Source organism: Sinohyriopsis cumingii, chromosome 2 (genome assembly GCF_028554795.1).
Source record: "Sinohyriopsis cumingii isolate HCF-2022 chromosome 2, ASM2855479v2, whole genome shotgun sequence".
NCBI lineage: Eukaryota > Metazoa > Mollusca > Bivalvia > Unionida > Unionidae > Sinohyriopsis > Sinohyriopsis cumingii.
This window is the reverse complement of record NC_142962.1, coordinates 18,829,925-18,848,183: the sequence shown is the minus strand read 5'-3', so window position 1 is coordinate 18,848,183 and position 18,259 is coordinate 18,829,925. Positions and strand designations below refer to the sequence as shown.

Sequence of the window (18,259 nt, the reverse complement as noted above, 5' to 3'; positions counted from 1 at the left end):
ATGTGAAATACTCGATCAATCAATAAGTATCTTTAACAAATTATAATGAATAATTACAGAACACTTGAAGATGGCTATACAAATACTTTTATCCGGGATGTATTGTAAACTAGTAAATATTACCATGTACTCATGAGTAACAAGGGTAACCGAAAAAAAATGAGCGTGCAGTTTACACTGTGGTTAGGAAATGGGGAAAAGAAGATATTGTCTGAACCTGTCGGGCATACAGATGGCGAAGTTGACTTGGCAGTCTTGCACAAGGCAATTTCAAAAGTTCAGGAAAAAGCCAACGATTTGCTGACCGTCTGTGTGGAGGAACAGAAAAGTGCAGGACTCCAAAACAATCATGGTGCAGTTGAGGGTAATTAAGTTATAGATGTACCAGCATGCGCAGGTGCTCGACGCGAGCTTGATGTTGAGAAAGAGAAAAAAACCAACAATAATCTGAAGAAAAAATATCATACAGAGGGACAATAATACCTCATATTACCCCCATGACCCGTTCTGACATAGGACCCTCTCTATCATACTATATTATAGAGAGGGTCCCATGTCAGAATGGGTCATGGTGGTAATCTGGGGTCTCCCTAAACACAGTAAATTTAATGGACAGTAATGGAGAGAGTAATGGACTGTAATGTGGACAAAATACAATATTGCGAAAGAAATTATAGTAATGTGCACTAAATATTATAATTTTAATTGTACGGACTTAAATATGTAAATCATTAATAACATATGTGGTTGTTATATTGTTTTTTTAAGTGTTCATAATACTCTTTAATTAAAATATTGCCAAAAAATTGAACAACTCTCTCTGTCTGTCTCTCTATTTTGTTCTTGTCTGACTAAGTTCTCATGATTTTTCTCTGGTGAGGTGTTTTCCCTCCTAAAGGTGTTTTTGGTATAGTAATTTTACCATCTGTCGACATTACTGTTTGCTTATTTGCACCCTTGTCTTTGAGAAACTTTCTAAATAATGCTTCTAATTCAGTTACTGTTTCTTGACACCACACATCAACAGATGGATGACCATGTCTTAAACTGATACCCATCAAGTAATCACATTTGCCTCCTAGTGAACGACACTGACGACAGATGTATCCCTCATCATTGAAAGACAAGGTCCTAAAGTCTTTGCTTGTTATCACTTTGCATAAAGAGTGGAACCAGTAATCACATACCTTAATCAAAATGTATAGTCTTCATTCCTCATAAGATTCAAACTGCTGGCAGTCACAAATTGAAATAGGTAAACCAGTAACATTTATATGTATGTAAAATAATAATAATAATAATAATAATAATAATATTAACTTTATTTTATGATGATAATACAATTAGTTCTAGGAAGGTGATGGGTGTATCTAATTTAGGTATTTCAAAATGTTTTATATTTGACATAAACAGAATAAAGTAATTTGTGAAGTGAGTATGTTGAAAATAATATACATAATCTAGATATACATTATAAAGAATCAATGAGAAGATAGATAAACTTTTCTTGTAATATTTCCAATGGATAATTTTGGGAGTTTAAATATACGACTCTACGAGAAAGAGAAAATATGATTTATTTAAAGGCCTGATTGAAAACAAGAATTTAGCATTAGTTCTAGGGAGCTTGTTACCAACATCATTTTAAAAAAGCTTGAGTCATTACAACATGGATGATTTGCAAAAAATACAGACACAGCATAATGCAATAATACAGTAAAATACAGACACAGCATACTGCAATAATACAGTAAAATATAGACACAACATAGTGCACTAATGCAGTACAATACAGACACAGCATAATACATTAATACAATAAAATACAGACACAGCATAATGCATTAATACAGTAAAATACAGACACAGCATAGGGTAGTACATTAATACAGTAAAATACCTATTATGCTTATCATATATCATCTGACAATAAAGTTGCCGAGATGTGTGAATACCATTATGAGAGAAAGAGATAGAGAGAGAGAACATGTAATATCGAGGTAATGGAATTCCTCACCTAAAATGTTCTTATGACATTTTCTTCCTTTAAATTTATTTTATTACACTTCATTGACCATTTTTAAGATACATACCGGTATGCAGTTGGCAACAAATAACATTGAATGTTATTTATTTATTATTCTAGTTGCTTGTTTCATCTTTCCTTTTCACATTTGATAGCATATTATTGAAGCAATGTGTTTATTATAAATGGCAACAACTGATAAATTTTATTGGCAATTATTAATTTTATCTAGATACTGATTAATGTTAAACACAGACAACAGGAGGTTTGCATATTTAAACAAATGATTGTACTGACAGCTCAAAGAATTTGCAGGGAGAATATAATATTAATGATATAAATTAAAGATCGTTAAATAGAAACTTAACAATATATAAGCAATCCAAAGATGACATACCTCATAAAAGACAGCCTGACTCACAAGCTTCTTACAGTCACCACAAGGAATCTGTTTCTTGCCCTTTCCTTTTACCATTTTGATATCACAAACATCCACAAAATTGAGAATTTTAATACAGTGAATAGAAAATTGTTTTTTTGGTTTGACTACAACCTTCTTATACATATAAGGAATATATATCTGTTGGCGCCTTCTCATTCGTTTCAGCTTGAGGCCAATTATTTACCTTAAAAATCTCTGTTTAAACATTAGTGAAAGTTGGTAACAAGCACTATTGTTCATATATCATAATGTAAATTCAAGTCTGTAACAAATAATATTGCTGATACCTCTTTTCAATTCTGTTAATGTTCATTGACCATTACATCTCACAGTATGTCGTTAAATGATAATTATGTTATTTTAGGCTTAGTCGTGACACTGCCTGCTAAGCTTACTGGATTCCATGTGCAGCTAAATTGGACGTCAAAGACATCAAAGACAGTTGTTTCAGCCATTAGTCCTAAAATAGAAATCAGTTAGCTATTTGTTTAGAAAATTTTGAGAAAACAAACACTTAAATGGAGTCTCTTAAGTGAAGACAGAAATAAAAAGATAAATATATTAAGTTTCATAGCTATGCAATGCTATGTTATTATTTGATAACATAGATTAGTATATACCATTCACAAGTGCCAACATCTATATTTTGTTTTGTTATACATATTTTATTCCCCAGAAGATCAAATTTGTGTATACAGAGCAAAAGGACTGGACATAAGTTTTGCAACTTACAAGTTTGACTCCATTATAAACATAATTAATGAGCACACAGGCTTGAGGTCTTGAAAAAAGTCAAGACAGTTGATATACATACATAGAATTAAATGAGAGGGATGAAAGTATGATAAAGTGAGAGGGATAGTGATTCATGTTGTCTGGAATGTAAAATTTAAATAACAATCTTGATGGAACAAAAAGTAAATATGTTTCTGAATCTTTTTCTGTTAATAATACATTTCTGCATATAAATCTTATAAAACTAGTTCCATGAATTTACTCCATTCCTGTAACTTCTCTTACATTACAGTATTTTTGTCTACATTACTGTCCATTACTGTGTTTATGGAGACCAGTAATCTGAGGTATTTTTGTCACTACGATTTTGTTTCCCTTCAGATTATTATTATTTTATCTCTCAAAATCAAGCTCGGGTCGAGCACCTGTGCTACCATGTTGGCCAGTTCTGCACATCGGGTAATTCTGCGCAATGATATGACATTCCTGTAAATATTGGATCACATGTTGTTTTTGGTCAAAAATCCAGTTGGTATCATGAAAGAATGGTCTTACATTAATTAACGAAAGTGATATTCATAAAGTGTGCAAAAAATGTCCCACATTTCTACCCTAATTGCATATGAAAATGTGATTTCTAAATGTCAACATGAAGACCCACTCCTTTATTGTCTTGAACTTTTAACCTGGAAAATCCTATTTATTATGTATCTTTCAGAATAATAAAATAAATACATTATATAAAAGAGGGAAATGTATGCCTTAAAAAAATACTGTTTTTTAATCCAAGTTTCCAATTTTGCAAGAAGCTGTCCCACATGTACAAAATCGTCTGCTGTCCAGAATGTGAACTTGCTGCTATAATGGGATTCTCAAGAAATTCCCCAGCATATAGTTTATTTCTAAATTCTTGGTATCATTTTTCTCCAAACACAAGATTTTGGAAACATGTTACATCCTTTTCAGTGCTGGTTCTCTTTAGCATAATAGCTTTTTATATATATATATATTTATATATTTATATATTGAACTTTTCTAAATTTTTTACACTACCAGTTTAGTTTGCCTAATATCTCGTCATTTTTTTTGGCATTGTTACATTGAATTTTGTAAAACCAGCTATAAATCTGGCCTAATTACTCGACCAGAATGCTGACAGAAACAGTCCAAAGTAATGTATTTCATTTCCATAGCCTGATTAATAAATATGATATCTTTTCAAAGCTATTTGCAGAATAGGCTGACATATAGCGTCACGAAAACACAGGGGTGGTATCCGGTGTGTCCAAGATTAATATTATTTTGAACATAATATTTCGGTGACAATTGCCTCTTTTGAAATGGTTAGCATTGCAGTATATTATCTTCATCAATCCATTGAATTTGGTATGTGTTTTGCTTCAGTGTTGGTGACAGAAACCTTAGGTGCGCAGAAATGCCAGACAGCAATGTATACCGAAGGGCTATGGTATCATGGGTCTTAATGTTTGCGATCGGCGAATGCATAAATAAAACACCTTCAAGGTATTAAATACATATATTTGTGGTTATTTCTCTATATTAAATGCATTTAGCTTCCAGTTTAAATCAGATGACTGGGGGGAAACTATCGATACGCAGACACCATACAGATCCAAGAGTATGCAAGGTAGTTAATCTGATATCGAGGTAATGTTGAAAAAATATTGTCCTAGTGTTGGGAACTTGATGTATATGTTGTACAAAATGTAAATCAACCTGAAAAATGGATGCTTCTTCCATGGCATTCATTCTGACACATGTGCTGCCCAAAATAAATATATCCAAGACAGTTAAAGATGTGCGTCTGTAACCACTTATCGGGGAGAGTAGCATCGGGATTGCCACACTGAAGGGACCACACAATTAGACCAACAAGTAGGTCTCCACTTTCGACCTCAGACTCCTGTGATCTGGTGGAAAGTAATAAATTGTATACAACATAGTTTTAAAGTCAACACCTGTCAGTTGCAAAAGCCACCAGAAAACAACAAACGTCCATACGTCACAGAGTGACTTTCATTTGCTACTATTGATTCGTTCTCTTGGTTCTTGACAAATACCATAATCATGTGATCTGGCTCTTTCATAATGTCATTGGCCATTATCAGACAACAAACTGGTTAACTGATTTTTTAATAATAACGATCTCAAAAAGATATTCATTATTTGAGAAGATGTGCTACAGCCATTATTGGGAACGAGTGATATTCATAGGTGTTTTTCTAAAATAGTGTACTTGTCAGCAATCCAGACATTTTCCCAAAATCAACTGATGATGCAGAACTAGTAATTTATGGTCATGTAGTGTCTACAAGATAAGTAGATGATAGGTGGCTTTATGCAGAAAAAATGCCAAAAAATCTGAACCCATAATACCACAGAACCGACAATCTCATAGGGACTTGCCACCCCCACCCTCTGCTACTTCTAATTAAAACTAATTTTTAGAAACTTTATTATTCTGAATATTCCAATTTACAAAAGTGCAACATTATCAATTAAAAATCAGTACGCATGTCTTCAATAATAGTTAAAAAAATAAAGTAGAGAAGGGTAGTAAGACACTGACCTTGATATTTATGTTTTGGGCAAAGACCCCCACGACATAAATATCAGGGTTGATGTATTACACTCTTTGTAAGACTAGAGGGTAGGGGAGCTGTTGTATTATCATTTCTTATGTCAGATTTCTGCAGTTAGTTTGATCTGCCCCAGAAATGTACAATACTTTTCTTGTGTGTATTAAATTAACACATTTATTTATTAATGTTAAAGGTAATGAAGATGACAGGGATGAAGATGAGGAATCAGATAATGAACCAGAAGAGAAGAAACCCAAAAAATGACCTATTGACTCGACGTTAACATTTAATTCTTAGCATCAAAGAAACAGGACAGTGGAGGATTTGTCCAAGGAAAAGAACTGACCAAGCTGAATTGAAATTTAAGGAAATGGATAACTACCAGTCAGTTTTGAGTTATGATAAATCAGACATAAAATTTAAGAACACTGCTAGAAGAATTGGACTGTTTGTGCTGACTCTTCCAGTGAAATTCAGTTACTGGAAATCAAAGCAGATCCATATGGTGTGTTCACCTTTATTTGAAGATTATATTACATACATTAATACATGTGTAATTTGCAGGTAAAAATTGTTCATTTGATTCATGATTCACCTTTATTGTAATTGTTCTTCTTCATGCAATTCTTTTGTGTACTCTGTTAAATTTCTTGCCCTCAAAATCAAAATGTTTGTGTTTAGGATAGCTAATATGCACAGTATCTCTCAGTATAGCAAATAATGTCTTCCTCTATTGATCTGGAGATAATGTAGAATATATCTTTGAATTCCATTTATCTGCTTCACCAAATCACAGCTTCTCCTTGCTCATGAGTGTAGTGTAAATGCAGTCAGGTCATATATTATTTTTGATAACCAGACACTTGTTTTTGCTAATGAAACAGTTAACACTGCACTGATATGTCAATTGTTTTTTTTAACCACATATATGAAGTCTGACAATAGTGGCAAATGCTTGTTCTTTTAAGCAATCACTTAGTAAAATTCAAAGGAGATCTAGAGTTGCAATTTCATTAATAGATTACTAGATGAAACAGTGCCTGTAAAATATTTTCACATTCTTATGTATTTGACTTTTAAAAAGTAATGAGAATGTTTGTTTTCAATGATGACTTGGATATCCATTAATTGAGTTGTAACTTGAAATGTCCATAAAAGTAAGATACGCTGTAATCTTTTTAATTCTTAGACTGTTGATAGATGGATCAAAATACTTTTTAGATATCTAACATAATCAAGTTCTTTATAATGACATAAGCATTCACTAGTTTTACATATGTTTCTGTATTTGTAAATAAGGTGTGTATTTTATATAAATACATTTACAATTTGATTTAGGCTTATGTACCATGAAGTCTGAAATAAATTTGTGTTAGCCCTTACTGGTCAATGCTTGGAACTTAGGAGAGACATTAATGTAGCCTTGGTAAGAATACCAGGTATTACATTTCAAGACACAGGGATGAATCCAACAATAACAATTTGGGGCCTCCATCAACTTGAAGTGGGAATTTTTCATCACAAAATGAGTGTTTTGGGGATTTTTTAACACACCGGCTTATGGTTGATAACCTCCTAATCCTTATCACTGCTGACTTTTACTTACCTGTTTGTTCATGTTACATAGTATTAAGTTCAGGCTACATTATAATAATTCTGTTTGTTATTTACAGGTGTATTTGGAATTAAGGTGCCCAATGATCACCATATGGCATCATAAGTTAGTTAAACTAATATGTCAATTATAAGAAGCTTTACAGCATATTTACCTGCAATCAGCTAACTAGAATATTTAACAATATATACACCATTTTCAATTTAAAACAAAAGCATGAAATATGAATAAAAGCATTAGATGTAAAGCAATCAATTAAGTCATTTAGTGTTTCACACTAGACCAAGCCTACCTTGGCAGACATATCTCAGGCCACGTTCAATTTGAGCAATTCAAAGAACACAATTTTGTGTAGCAAACACTACCAATATGTACTGTCATCTATCCAAACAACTGCTCAAATTACAACTGTTGATTATGGAATGGCTACATATTCATCGTTATGAAAATGGGGAGCTGTCGGCTCTCTTGTCTGCTTTTCGACAGTGTGCATACATGTATGTTGATGAGTCCAAATACTTACAGGGAGTGGGTAATTTGAATGACATAATCAACACTAAGTCAGTCACTTCACCTAATAATCAACCCCAAGTCAGTCACGTCACCTAAAGGGGAAGTTCATTTTGCTTTGCATTGATTTCATGACATTACCCCACCCCATTTTGTTTCAGGATGTAACAATAATGAAGTAATATTTCAATTTTTTTTCCCCTCAGTTTTCCTTCAAATAGGATGGCGGAAAGATCTAAGAAGTAATATGTCCTGTAGTCAGTTTTGGTGCTAATTGATGATTATAAATACCAGAAATGACAAGTATGGAATTCCTGGTGCAATTTCACACCTGACTTTGAAAACCAAGTGAAAAATTCAATTTGTGTCTCAGTCTGAAACAAATTATGACTCTAGGGATGTATATAGGCTTGTTGCAAATATAATTAATCATTTTATTGAAAAATTTCATCATATATACATATGAAAGGAGGACTTCTGTTATGGAAGATTATGGCAATTTTCAACTGAGACCAATTCTTGAGGTTGCAGTTGCATGAAAAACTAAATTTTTTACAAACTTTTAATATATTAAAAACTTTTAATAATTTTTCATCATCATTTAAATAATCAGACATGAAAATATTCCCAATTCTGGCTAGAAAGAGGTAATTTCACCCAAATTTTAGGTCCAGATTGGGACCTGACTTATGATAAACATGCACACAGGGTTTCACTCTGTGGTTATTACATCCATCTGAGAGAAGTGCCGGTATAAGATGAAGTTGTTGGTATTGGCAACATGCACAATGGAGAGAATGCTGGAAAACCTCATTACTGTTTTTATGTAATGAGATTTCTTTTCTTTATGGAAAATATGCACTATCTATACCAGTCTTTTCAGAGAGCTGTGCGCATCTAAGTAAGTCCAGGACATATTCTCTATTACCCAATTACACCATACAGAAAAAATCATACACGAAACTAAAGGTTAATAAAAGTTATTATAACAGTAATTAAGAGATACAAACTATTTTTGGGGAATATTTTTTCTTAAAAAATCTAAATCATATGTAAATTTCAAAACAACAGAACAGAACCTAAGAGCAATCCAAAGATTTCTATGATTAGGATAACTTCTAGTTTATATAAAGGTCAAATTAAGCACCAACCTTGTAAGACATGTTTGATGGTAAAAGTGGAATGTGGCAAAACAAAATTTACTAACATTCAACTGGAATATCTTAAAATAAAACATTTAGTGCTGCCTGGTGGTCCAGATCTATAAAACAAAATGATCTCGGCACACATCATTTGTTTGCAAAGTTTCAAAGGATTTTGAAATGTCAAAAATGGCAAATTATGAAACTACATGTACTGAGGCTTATATAAATTGAGAAAAAGCAAGGGTTTTTACTTTTAATGCTGGCTTTGAATAATAAAGCTTTATTGACTGGTTAGAATAGCATGACATAGTAAATAAATATGGACTAAATTTATGTTTGTGTGTTTCTTTTTCATTCTATAAGAAAACACTAAATTTATGTTCATGTGTTTCTTTTTCATTCTATAAGAAAACACTAAATTTATGTGAAAAACACATGAATATAAATTTAGTTTTATTATCATAGAATGAACAACACTAAATTTATGTTCGAGGTTTGCTTTTTCATTCTTTGAGAACAACACTAAATTTATGTTTTTGTTTTTCTTGTTTATTCCATAACATGTACATTAAAAATTCTTGCTGATAGCATGCTGTCTCATTCAGAAGTGGGACATGGGGGATGTATGTGTGTGTGCAATAAAAGACAGTGTTATTAACTGAAACAAATTGAGGTCATTTTTGCCGGTTTTAGTACAACTTTAAACACATTATTGGTTATATCATGCACTTTGAACTAAATGCATTTCTCAAGGACACCCACCAAGACAACTGATAAAAGCTGACCTGGGCAGTTATTGAACCCTTAACCTTTGATTACAAAACCAACACTCTTACAAATTAACTACCACGACTGCCTTGGAGATGAATGGGATAGTACAAATGTCTAATTTTGAAGTATATATACATTTAAGGCTTTTTTGATCAGTTCCATGGATAATAGTATATGTTCAAATAACTTATTACTCAAATAAAAATGATCATTTATACACACCAACCTAATATGAGTCCTAATAAAGATCTGAATAACCTTTAGCGTAAATCCAAATTAAATGGAAGTGTTGATGTGCCTTTGGTGACCTGTGTCATGGTGATGTGACAAGTCATTTTACTGAATCACATTAATACAATCCAAGAATATATCCTTATTTGAAATTTCACTATAAATCAAATTCCATTTGTTATGAGCACTTTGTTTTACAGTGAATAAATAAGTTAAAAATAGATTTCAGCCCAAATGAAACACTGGTCACAACAATGATTTTGCCTCAGGATCTTGTAACACAAATAAATAATTTACAGTAAAACAAGATAGAAGTTTGTTACTAAAATCATAATAAAGAACATAGTAAACACACTGTTCTTGACTCTGGTCAAGATAATAATCCCAATAGTTAATCCATACTCGGAGAACAAAATTAGATAAGTACAAGTGGTTTACATAATTTTTAAAAAATGAATGATTCGGCTCAGGTGGAAAATGAACTTGATTTTGGACAAGGTGAAGTCCAAAATACAATTCTCCACAGCATATAATGAATATAAAAATAACAAATAATGCAAATTAAATATACATATAAAAATATTGATCCTTTATGCTACCAAAGTGAGTTTTGCCAAATTTAAGAAGTAACTTTAATACTAAAAAAGTATCTTATTAAAACTAACTTTTCAAGGAATACATAAATAAATAAATAAAATAATAAAACATTTCGTACATATATCTTGTGTGTCATTAATAACAGAAAAGTTTTATCAGGCAAAATGATTAACCGTGATTAGCAGAGGACACGATGAGGTGATAAAAATGCTGTTAAAACCAACAAAACTAACAAAAATGGACAACTCTTAAACGTACTTTTGATTACAATGCTAGCTCCAGCTTAAAGTCCTTCCTTTCATAAAATCGTACTGGATTCGCTGAGTGCATGGCTCTGAAAGTTTGCTGCATGTTAAAATAGTTAACATTACATGTATCACAAAATGATTTTCAATGTTTTATTAAGAAAAGGTTTAAATGTTACAAACTTATGAAAATAAATGTAAATGCATGCAAGGAAGAATATTCAGTTTATGACAATAATTTGGCGGTCAATATAAGAATAATTTTTTAAAATAATTTCAAATCCAGCAAGGTTTTGCTATGTTGGATAGCTCTCTTAAATGAGTAATACATCCCTGTGATGATCACTTTAAAACTGTATGAAGGTTTTCTTTAGAACGATTGGTATAATCTGCTCAAGAAGTTAAGACAGACTGGGGAGAACATTTATTTCAAAATTCCATCTTTTACTAAGCAGACGTTAATGGGCAGCCATTCCCGCCAAAATTACATGAATCAAATTATGTTGTATGAAATCAAATTATTTAACCCAGCAAATGAAATGATAAATCCAGATTCCAAATAATGTGGTGTCGCATGAAATGATTTAAAGAACAAAATGGAATGATGAATTTAGATTCCAAATGACATGGTAGTAAATGAAATGTGAAATGAAATGATTTAACCCAACAAATGAAATAATTCAGATTCCAAATGATGTTGTGTGATATGAAATGATTGAACCCCAAAATGAAATAATGAATTCAGATTCCAAATAACGTGGCATTAAATGAAATGACTTAGTATGAAATTAAACGATTTAAAGAAAGAAAGAAAAATGGAAAGATGAAATCTGCTTCCAAATGACGTGGTATTAAATAAAATGATGTAGTCTAAAATTAAATGATTTAACTCAAAAAATTAAATCATGAATGTAATTTCCAAATGAGCTGGTATTAAATAAAATGATTTGAACAACAAAACGGAATGATAAATTCTGATTTCAAATGACGTTTTATTAATTTAATTTATATAGTATAAAATCAGATGATTTAAACCAATAAATGAACGATAACTTCGGATTCCAAATGACGTGATATGAAATAAAATGAGTTAAAGAAGGAAATGGAATAATGAAATCTGTTTCCTAATGACGTGTTATTAAATAAAATGATGTCTAAAATAAAATGATTTGATCAAACAAATGAAATGATGAATTCAGATTCCAAATGATTTGGTATTGAATAAAATGGTCTGAGAACAGAATGGAATATTGCATTCAGATTCCAGACGATGTGGTTTTAAATGAAATGTGTGGAAAGTAAATGGTCTGTCTGGGATACGTTATAAGGTCAAACTGCAAATCATCAAGCGTAAATCCAAACATACACAGGGGGCACTGTTACCCATGATATATGTTTCCGTTCCTGTGATATCAACAAGAATTATATTTTCCAAATAGGGCTTCAAAAAATCTAGATCTACAAATTTTGATCTTATTTGATAAATAGCAATTACCGCGTTTGATAAACCTGACATAGCATACACAGTAAACTAACAAGTTGTTTCTCGCTTACATTACTGGATTACATACATACGCATTATTCGTCGAAGTTGTATATGTAACTATTCTTCATTTTTCGCCATTGAATCCCAGTTTGCAGCGACATATTATATCTTTTAATTCTCTTTGAAAGAAATGAATATGTGACTAATAAACAATTTTATAATCTGGAGTGTTTTGTGACGAAAACAAGCACATACATGCTTGAATAAACACAAATTTAGCAATGATATATAAACATACCAAGGAAAGGTGTCATTGATAGATTTCAGCAGGATTTGTATTAAAAAAAATACCCATGAAAAACAGTATAAACGAGGACTAAGTGATAGCATGTTAACCGTTGGGGTACAAACAGTTTCGGATACTCTCTCTCTTTCATCGACATAAAACGATTTATTATTATTATTATTATTATTATTTATATGGTAGCTTCTAACTTTTCAGAACTGACTTGGTCTAATATCAACTAATAACAGGGTTTTCTCCAGTGTATATATTGCTTTATTTCTCACATGTTGGTCATTTCTTGGTAAAAGTACAAAATGGAAAAGTGCTTAAGGCATGATATTGTCCTTGGGTATATTTTAAAAGTGTATGATCAGTAAACGGTAATAATAATATACAGCTAAATGCATATCAGAAGTAACATTGATATAGACTATGGTCATTAGAATATATATTTTTGGAAGTGAACATTAACATGGAAGTTTATTAAAGCATTTTTATCACAAATATTATAAAAATCGACACTAGCCTTGTGCAAACAGCATTCGTGCAACAAGTTGATGCAATCGCAATAATAGTCAAATTATTATTTTTATAGTTTATATTTCTGTCCATATCACATCTTTTTTATCAGCCATAACTGTGGTCTTTTATCTTCCAATATATTAACTCTAATACCAAAACAATAACTTTCTATTTTTTATGAATGTCTAGTTTAACTGAATCAGGTAGTTAAATAATTTCATTCTTCGATAGTTTTCCACCCACATATTACTTCTGCCATGACGACATTTAAAAAAAATTAAAATAGAACTTTCATAGTCATATATGATTTTTGTAAAGTTTCTTTAATCATTCGATTCATAACAAGGCAAAATTTTAAGTCAGAAAATGTTTAGCAAAATTACAGAGACATGATGATGGGGTAATACAGACAATCATGATCTGTTTTATTTTTTTTTGTTGTCATCAAACACTACATGAGGCAACTGTTTATTATTCACGTATTCATTTCTTTCAAAATCTATGACTAAGCATCCCCATCCACAACCGTTTGTAATGGAGTGTGGGATGTTTCAAATGCACTAAGAGTCATGAGTCAGGGATTTTACAAAAAATTAGATTCGATCTCCAAGACAAAAATAATATTTTTAAAAAAAATATGTCGCTGCATGCTCTGATTCAATGGAGAGAAAAGAATTGTTACATCTTACTCCTAAGACAGGCCCCAGCTCTGAATCTTTCTGATTCTGCCCCTTGGCTGCCATTGTTTGTTCTATCTGTAAACAGTCTTGTTATCAGCAAGTGAGATTTTCAATCCAAATTTAATTGCTTTTACACAGCCAGCTAACTACCCAGTTATAAAGCCCCTATCCGCGTTCCCTATATGTATACAAGCTAACCTTTAAATAATAATAATAATAATAATAACAATAATAAGATAATTAGCTGCATGGAATTAATCCAGCTTGTGGCCCTCCATTGTATGCCTAGTTACATGCAAAGTACATGTATATATTTACGCACGTGCACGCATCCATAATAAGTTCTATTTTATACATGGACAAATAAACAGAAAATTTAAATGAGCATGTTTAAGTCCAACTAGGTACATTTTGTATATACAGTAAAAAAAGTCAATTTTGGATTTATATACTGTAGGCTTACTTGACTGTAGGTCTATATTTTGTACCAAATGAGACTCAATGACTGTTTTTATAATGTGTTTGATTGGCAAAGAAGTGGTCTGAACGTTTTGCAAGAATAATGAGTTTCAACTTGAAGACACGCAGTATGTGATGTAATCAAGAATTCATATATGATTTTGTAAAGTTCATTAAATCTAATCATTTGATTCATGACATGAAAAAATTGTGAAGACAAAATATTTCACAAGAATTATAAGACATGATGCTGGGATAATATGGACAGGAGAAAAGAAAACTGGTTCCATTGTTGACCTTCTTTTGGTGTCTGTCTCATAACCATGTTGTCTTCCTGATCTGTAAAGTGGGATGTGATAAGTCCTTCAGATGACAGTCAGCATCTTCAAACAGATCAAACCATGTAACATGTATCAACAACAATTGGCATCTCTTGATACTTTAAGTTTGGGTCTATGTGAAGTGTTACAACTTTTTAGACTTAAACTTTGTTTGTTAAAATGAAAGGGAACTATGTGAAAAGTGTTGAGATTGCTGCGTCATTTGGATAAATTTGATAGTTATTTAGAACCAAAATACATACTTATGGCGTGTCTCCAATCTAATTGTATAATGTCTGACACTTTGTATATATTTGTGTGTCTGTGTTCTGATGGTAAAAATTTTGATACATTGTTTCATGGAACCACAAATACATTGCAAAAGATGTGTACATATAAAGGCATTGTAAAACAGATCTGTATTGCCCAAAATATTTAAAATAAATATGTCCGTGTTTTGATGGTAAAAATCATATGTCCCTGTTTTTTTAGGTTTTACAAGAATGTCTATGTCTGTATTTGTCCGAGTTTCATCTGATCCTTGCCACCCCATTTTTGATATTTGGACATTTATGTTGGGGTGTAAATCTCCAAATATCAAAAATGGGGTGGCAAGGGTCTGAGGAAACTTGGACTATGTCTGTACGTAATTAACTTAAATTTGAGTGTTTTGGATTTCATTAAATAAGTAATTTACTGTTTATGATAATTTGGGCAACTCTTTAAATTTACATAGTATAAACAGGAAGACCAATATAAAGTGTTTTGTTATTTTATCTTCAGTTGTTAATTAGTCTGCACTAGATGATAAAATATCTTTGGTATACAGGTATATTGTTAGAACAGCTCTAAAAATTATAGCATAGAAAATGGGTTTATTTCATAAGTTTGTGTGTCAACTATATTAGAGTTTCTAAAACTGTCATGTATTCTTTTGGTTTACAATGCACATCCTTTGAAATTACAAAATAAATATATGCACATCCTTCTATGAGACCAACAAATTAGAAACTGGAAGGGATACCAACATATTTATGGAATGTTCATAAATATATTTAAAATGTTCATGTGTAGTTTAAAAATACATGAAGTAAGAAGGCCTTTTTAACAGCTTGATATGCATACAAACAATCATTATTAAGTTCACTGACGCCTGCCCCAATTGTGTATCGTAAGGTCACTATGAGGACTGATCAACCATAGGTACACCGTATTTACTACCTGCCAGCAGGAATCCATCACGATCAAGGGCCATTGAAGCTAGAGTGTCATATTAACATGGATAGAAACTGTTCACATTCATGGGGACTGCTGTAAGAGTAATACAGAACATCGACGAATAATGCATATGTACACACGGCCAGTATTGTAAGATATATACAAAAAAGTATTGAGAAACAACTAGTTATTTTAGTGTCTATGCTATTTGAAAAAGCTGATTTGTTTAAAGATGTTCAAATGGTCAGACTCTATCAACAACTACCTGCCTCATGTAAGATTTTATATGTCACTGTTTCTACCAACATTGTTGCAGAGTTACTCGGAATGCCGTGGAACATTAAGGAAAAGGTTAAACACTTAAAGGAATATAAATAATATTTTTTTTATAAGAGATATCACTTCAAGACGAAACTCCTTCACTACGTATGATGTGTAGTGAGATAATGGCTGAATTTCTCAATATGCTTTACCAGGAGATTCCATTTTGGCAAACGTGTAAATATTTCATAAAAAAAGGAATTTCTGTACATTGGCACTTTAGAAGAGCACACTCAGAATCTAATAATGTTAACTCCGTGGGCGCATTTACAGAGAGAATGTCAAGATTCAAGTGAAATGCAAAGAACAAAAAGTATACATTTTTAAACATTGGTATCTGAAATATACAAGAAAAACCCATTTACTTCTAAAATATTCAAATGGTCAGAGATTGATATCAACTGTGAAGACACGATGATACTTAACCATACCATGACTTTTGCCATCAATGTTGCACCAAATTCCATGGAAGGAAATCAGTGACCTTGTTGAATACTTGGTGGATTACCAACTACTTTAACTAGTTTAGCGGAACGGTTGTTTTATTTTTTATTTAGTTTCTTTTTTAAACAGTGGTAGACTAGTTGTCTTGGATTTCGTTTATCAGCAAATGTGCTGTAGCAAATTTATTAACAGTGCATGCAAAAATATGACTACCATAAACTTCATTTGAGCGTGAAAATAGTGCTGAAAACGAGTTGGTGTTCCTCTTTTTACGAGGACTAGATTAATCGTACTTGACAAACTACTGATACTTATCAAGAAGTGTGTAAAGCCAGTTTGTTACATCAACAGATTTTCTAAAGGAAGGATGAACGTGACTGGAAATGTATTGAGTTTGACGCTTGCACACAAAAGGTGGTTGACTATGCCAAATACATTAAGGAACGAATCTAACTTTGAGCCCTTTGGAAAAGTCAGAAGTGAGAGTGGAATTAGTATCTATTTTAGTTGACCTATAAAGACACTTGACTTAGAAACAATGGGAGATGAACCAAACATAGAGAAAGTAATACTACGAACCGACGAAAGAAGTATTGTACAGATAGAAAAGAATGAGATTACATTCCAGAAGAGTTTAGGAAAGATTAAATGCACAGAGACTAGAACGCCATAGCGTTTATATAGATTGAACATTACGCAGGTAGATAGAGAAAGTTATAATCTTACTGGTTTATATTCAGCTTCGGTGATTTTAATTGGCTCCGTATTGGTACAGAGTAATTTATTCTTTATTTTCCTGTTTCAATTTCACAGACTGGTTATTCCAAGGAAAAATAATAACTTTGTGTGTCTTTTAAATATAAATATTTGCTGTGTTACACCACTATGAAAACAAAACTTAAACGTGTGAAAAAAATGCCTCATCTCGTTCACAGAATATCAGAATTCTAAATACAGTTATGGCTGTATCCTCCGTTCTTAAAATGATTGATGAAAAGTCAGATCATAAAAGTTGGCAGACACTGAATCTTTGTCATCACTTTTACATTTTGACTGCTGAAGCTAGTGGTTCAGATAAAACCGAATTTGTCAAATGTGTGATTGAACACAAATCAAAATTGTTTGATTGCCCTCTGCAAACGTATCATGTGGTGTTGCGAAGAGTGCCAATGGCATACATGTTACTGAAATAAAGTCGAGAAGTATTAATTTCGTATGGGAGCTCCTCTTTCTTTTGTCAACTTCATCTTGTCATCGTCGATGACATGCTAGGAGAAGACGGACAAGAAATTAAATATTGTTTTACATGAAACATACTACATCGTAATACCAGTATAATGTGCATTACATTACTAAATTTTATTTCAACAAAATATATGGGATCGCATCATCAGTCTCAAAGCAACTTTCACATATTTTCCAACAGTTACCATCATGACATTCTTTCAATCTCATCCTCCTGCCAAATTGTTTTGAACACTTTATGCCAACAGTTGACAAAAAAAAAAATTCTAAATTTCGTTCACATTTGTTAGAAGCTAGTCTTAAAGAAGTGATAGATGGTTTATTTTGACACCACATTATTTGCTACAAGCCATTATTC

At 31.9% G+C, this 18,259-nt stretch overlaps 1 protein-coding gene and 1 long non-coding RNA gene across 2 annotated transcripts; one reads left to right on the top strand and one right to left on the bottom strand.

The window, feature by feature from the left end:
• The first annotated feature begins 3 nt into the window (after window positions 1–3).
• LOC149804415 (uncharacterized) lies at window positions 4–9,409 on the top strand. Its single transcript, XM_089939999.1, has 2 exons — window positions 4–364; window positions 6,000–9,409. The coding sequence occupies exons 1-2, from the start codon at window positions 133–135 to the stop codon at window positions 6,068–6,070; spliced, it is 303 nt and encodes a 100-aa protein (XP_089796125.1). The 5' UTR covers window positions 4–132; the 3' UTR covers window positions 6,071–9,409.
• Window positions 1,561–12,068, bottom strand: LOC149804414 (uncharacterized). The gene is made up of 2 exons (XR_016415639.1): window positions 10,934–12,068; window positions 1,561–2,928 (listed from the first exon to the last, which is right to left on the bottom strand). It is a non-coding gene; the product is annotated as an uncharacterized LOC149804414 (long non-coding RNA).
• Between the last annotated feature and the right edge of the window lie 6,191 nt (window positions 12,069–18,259).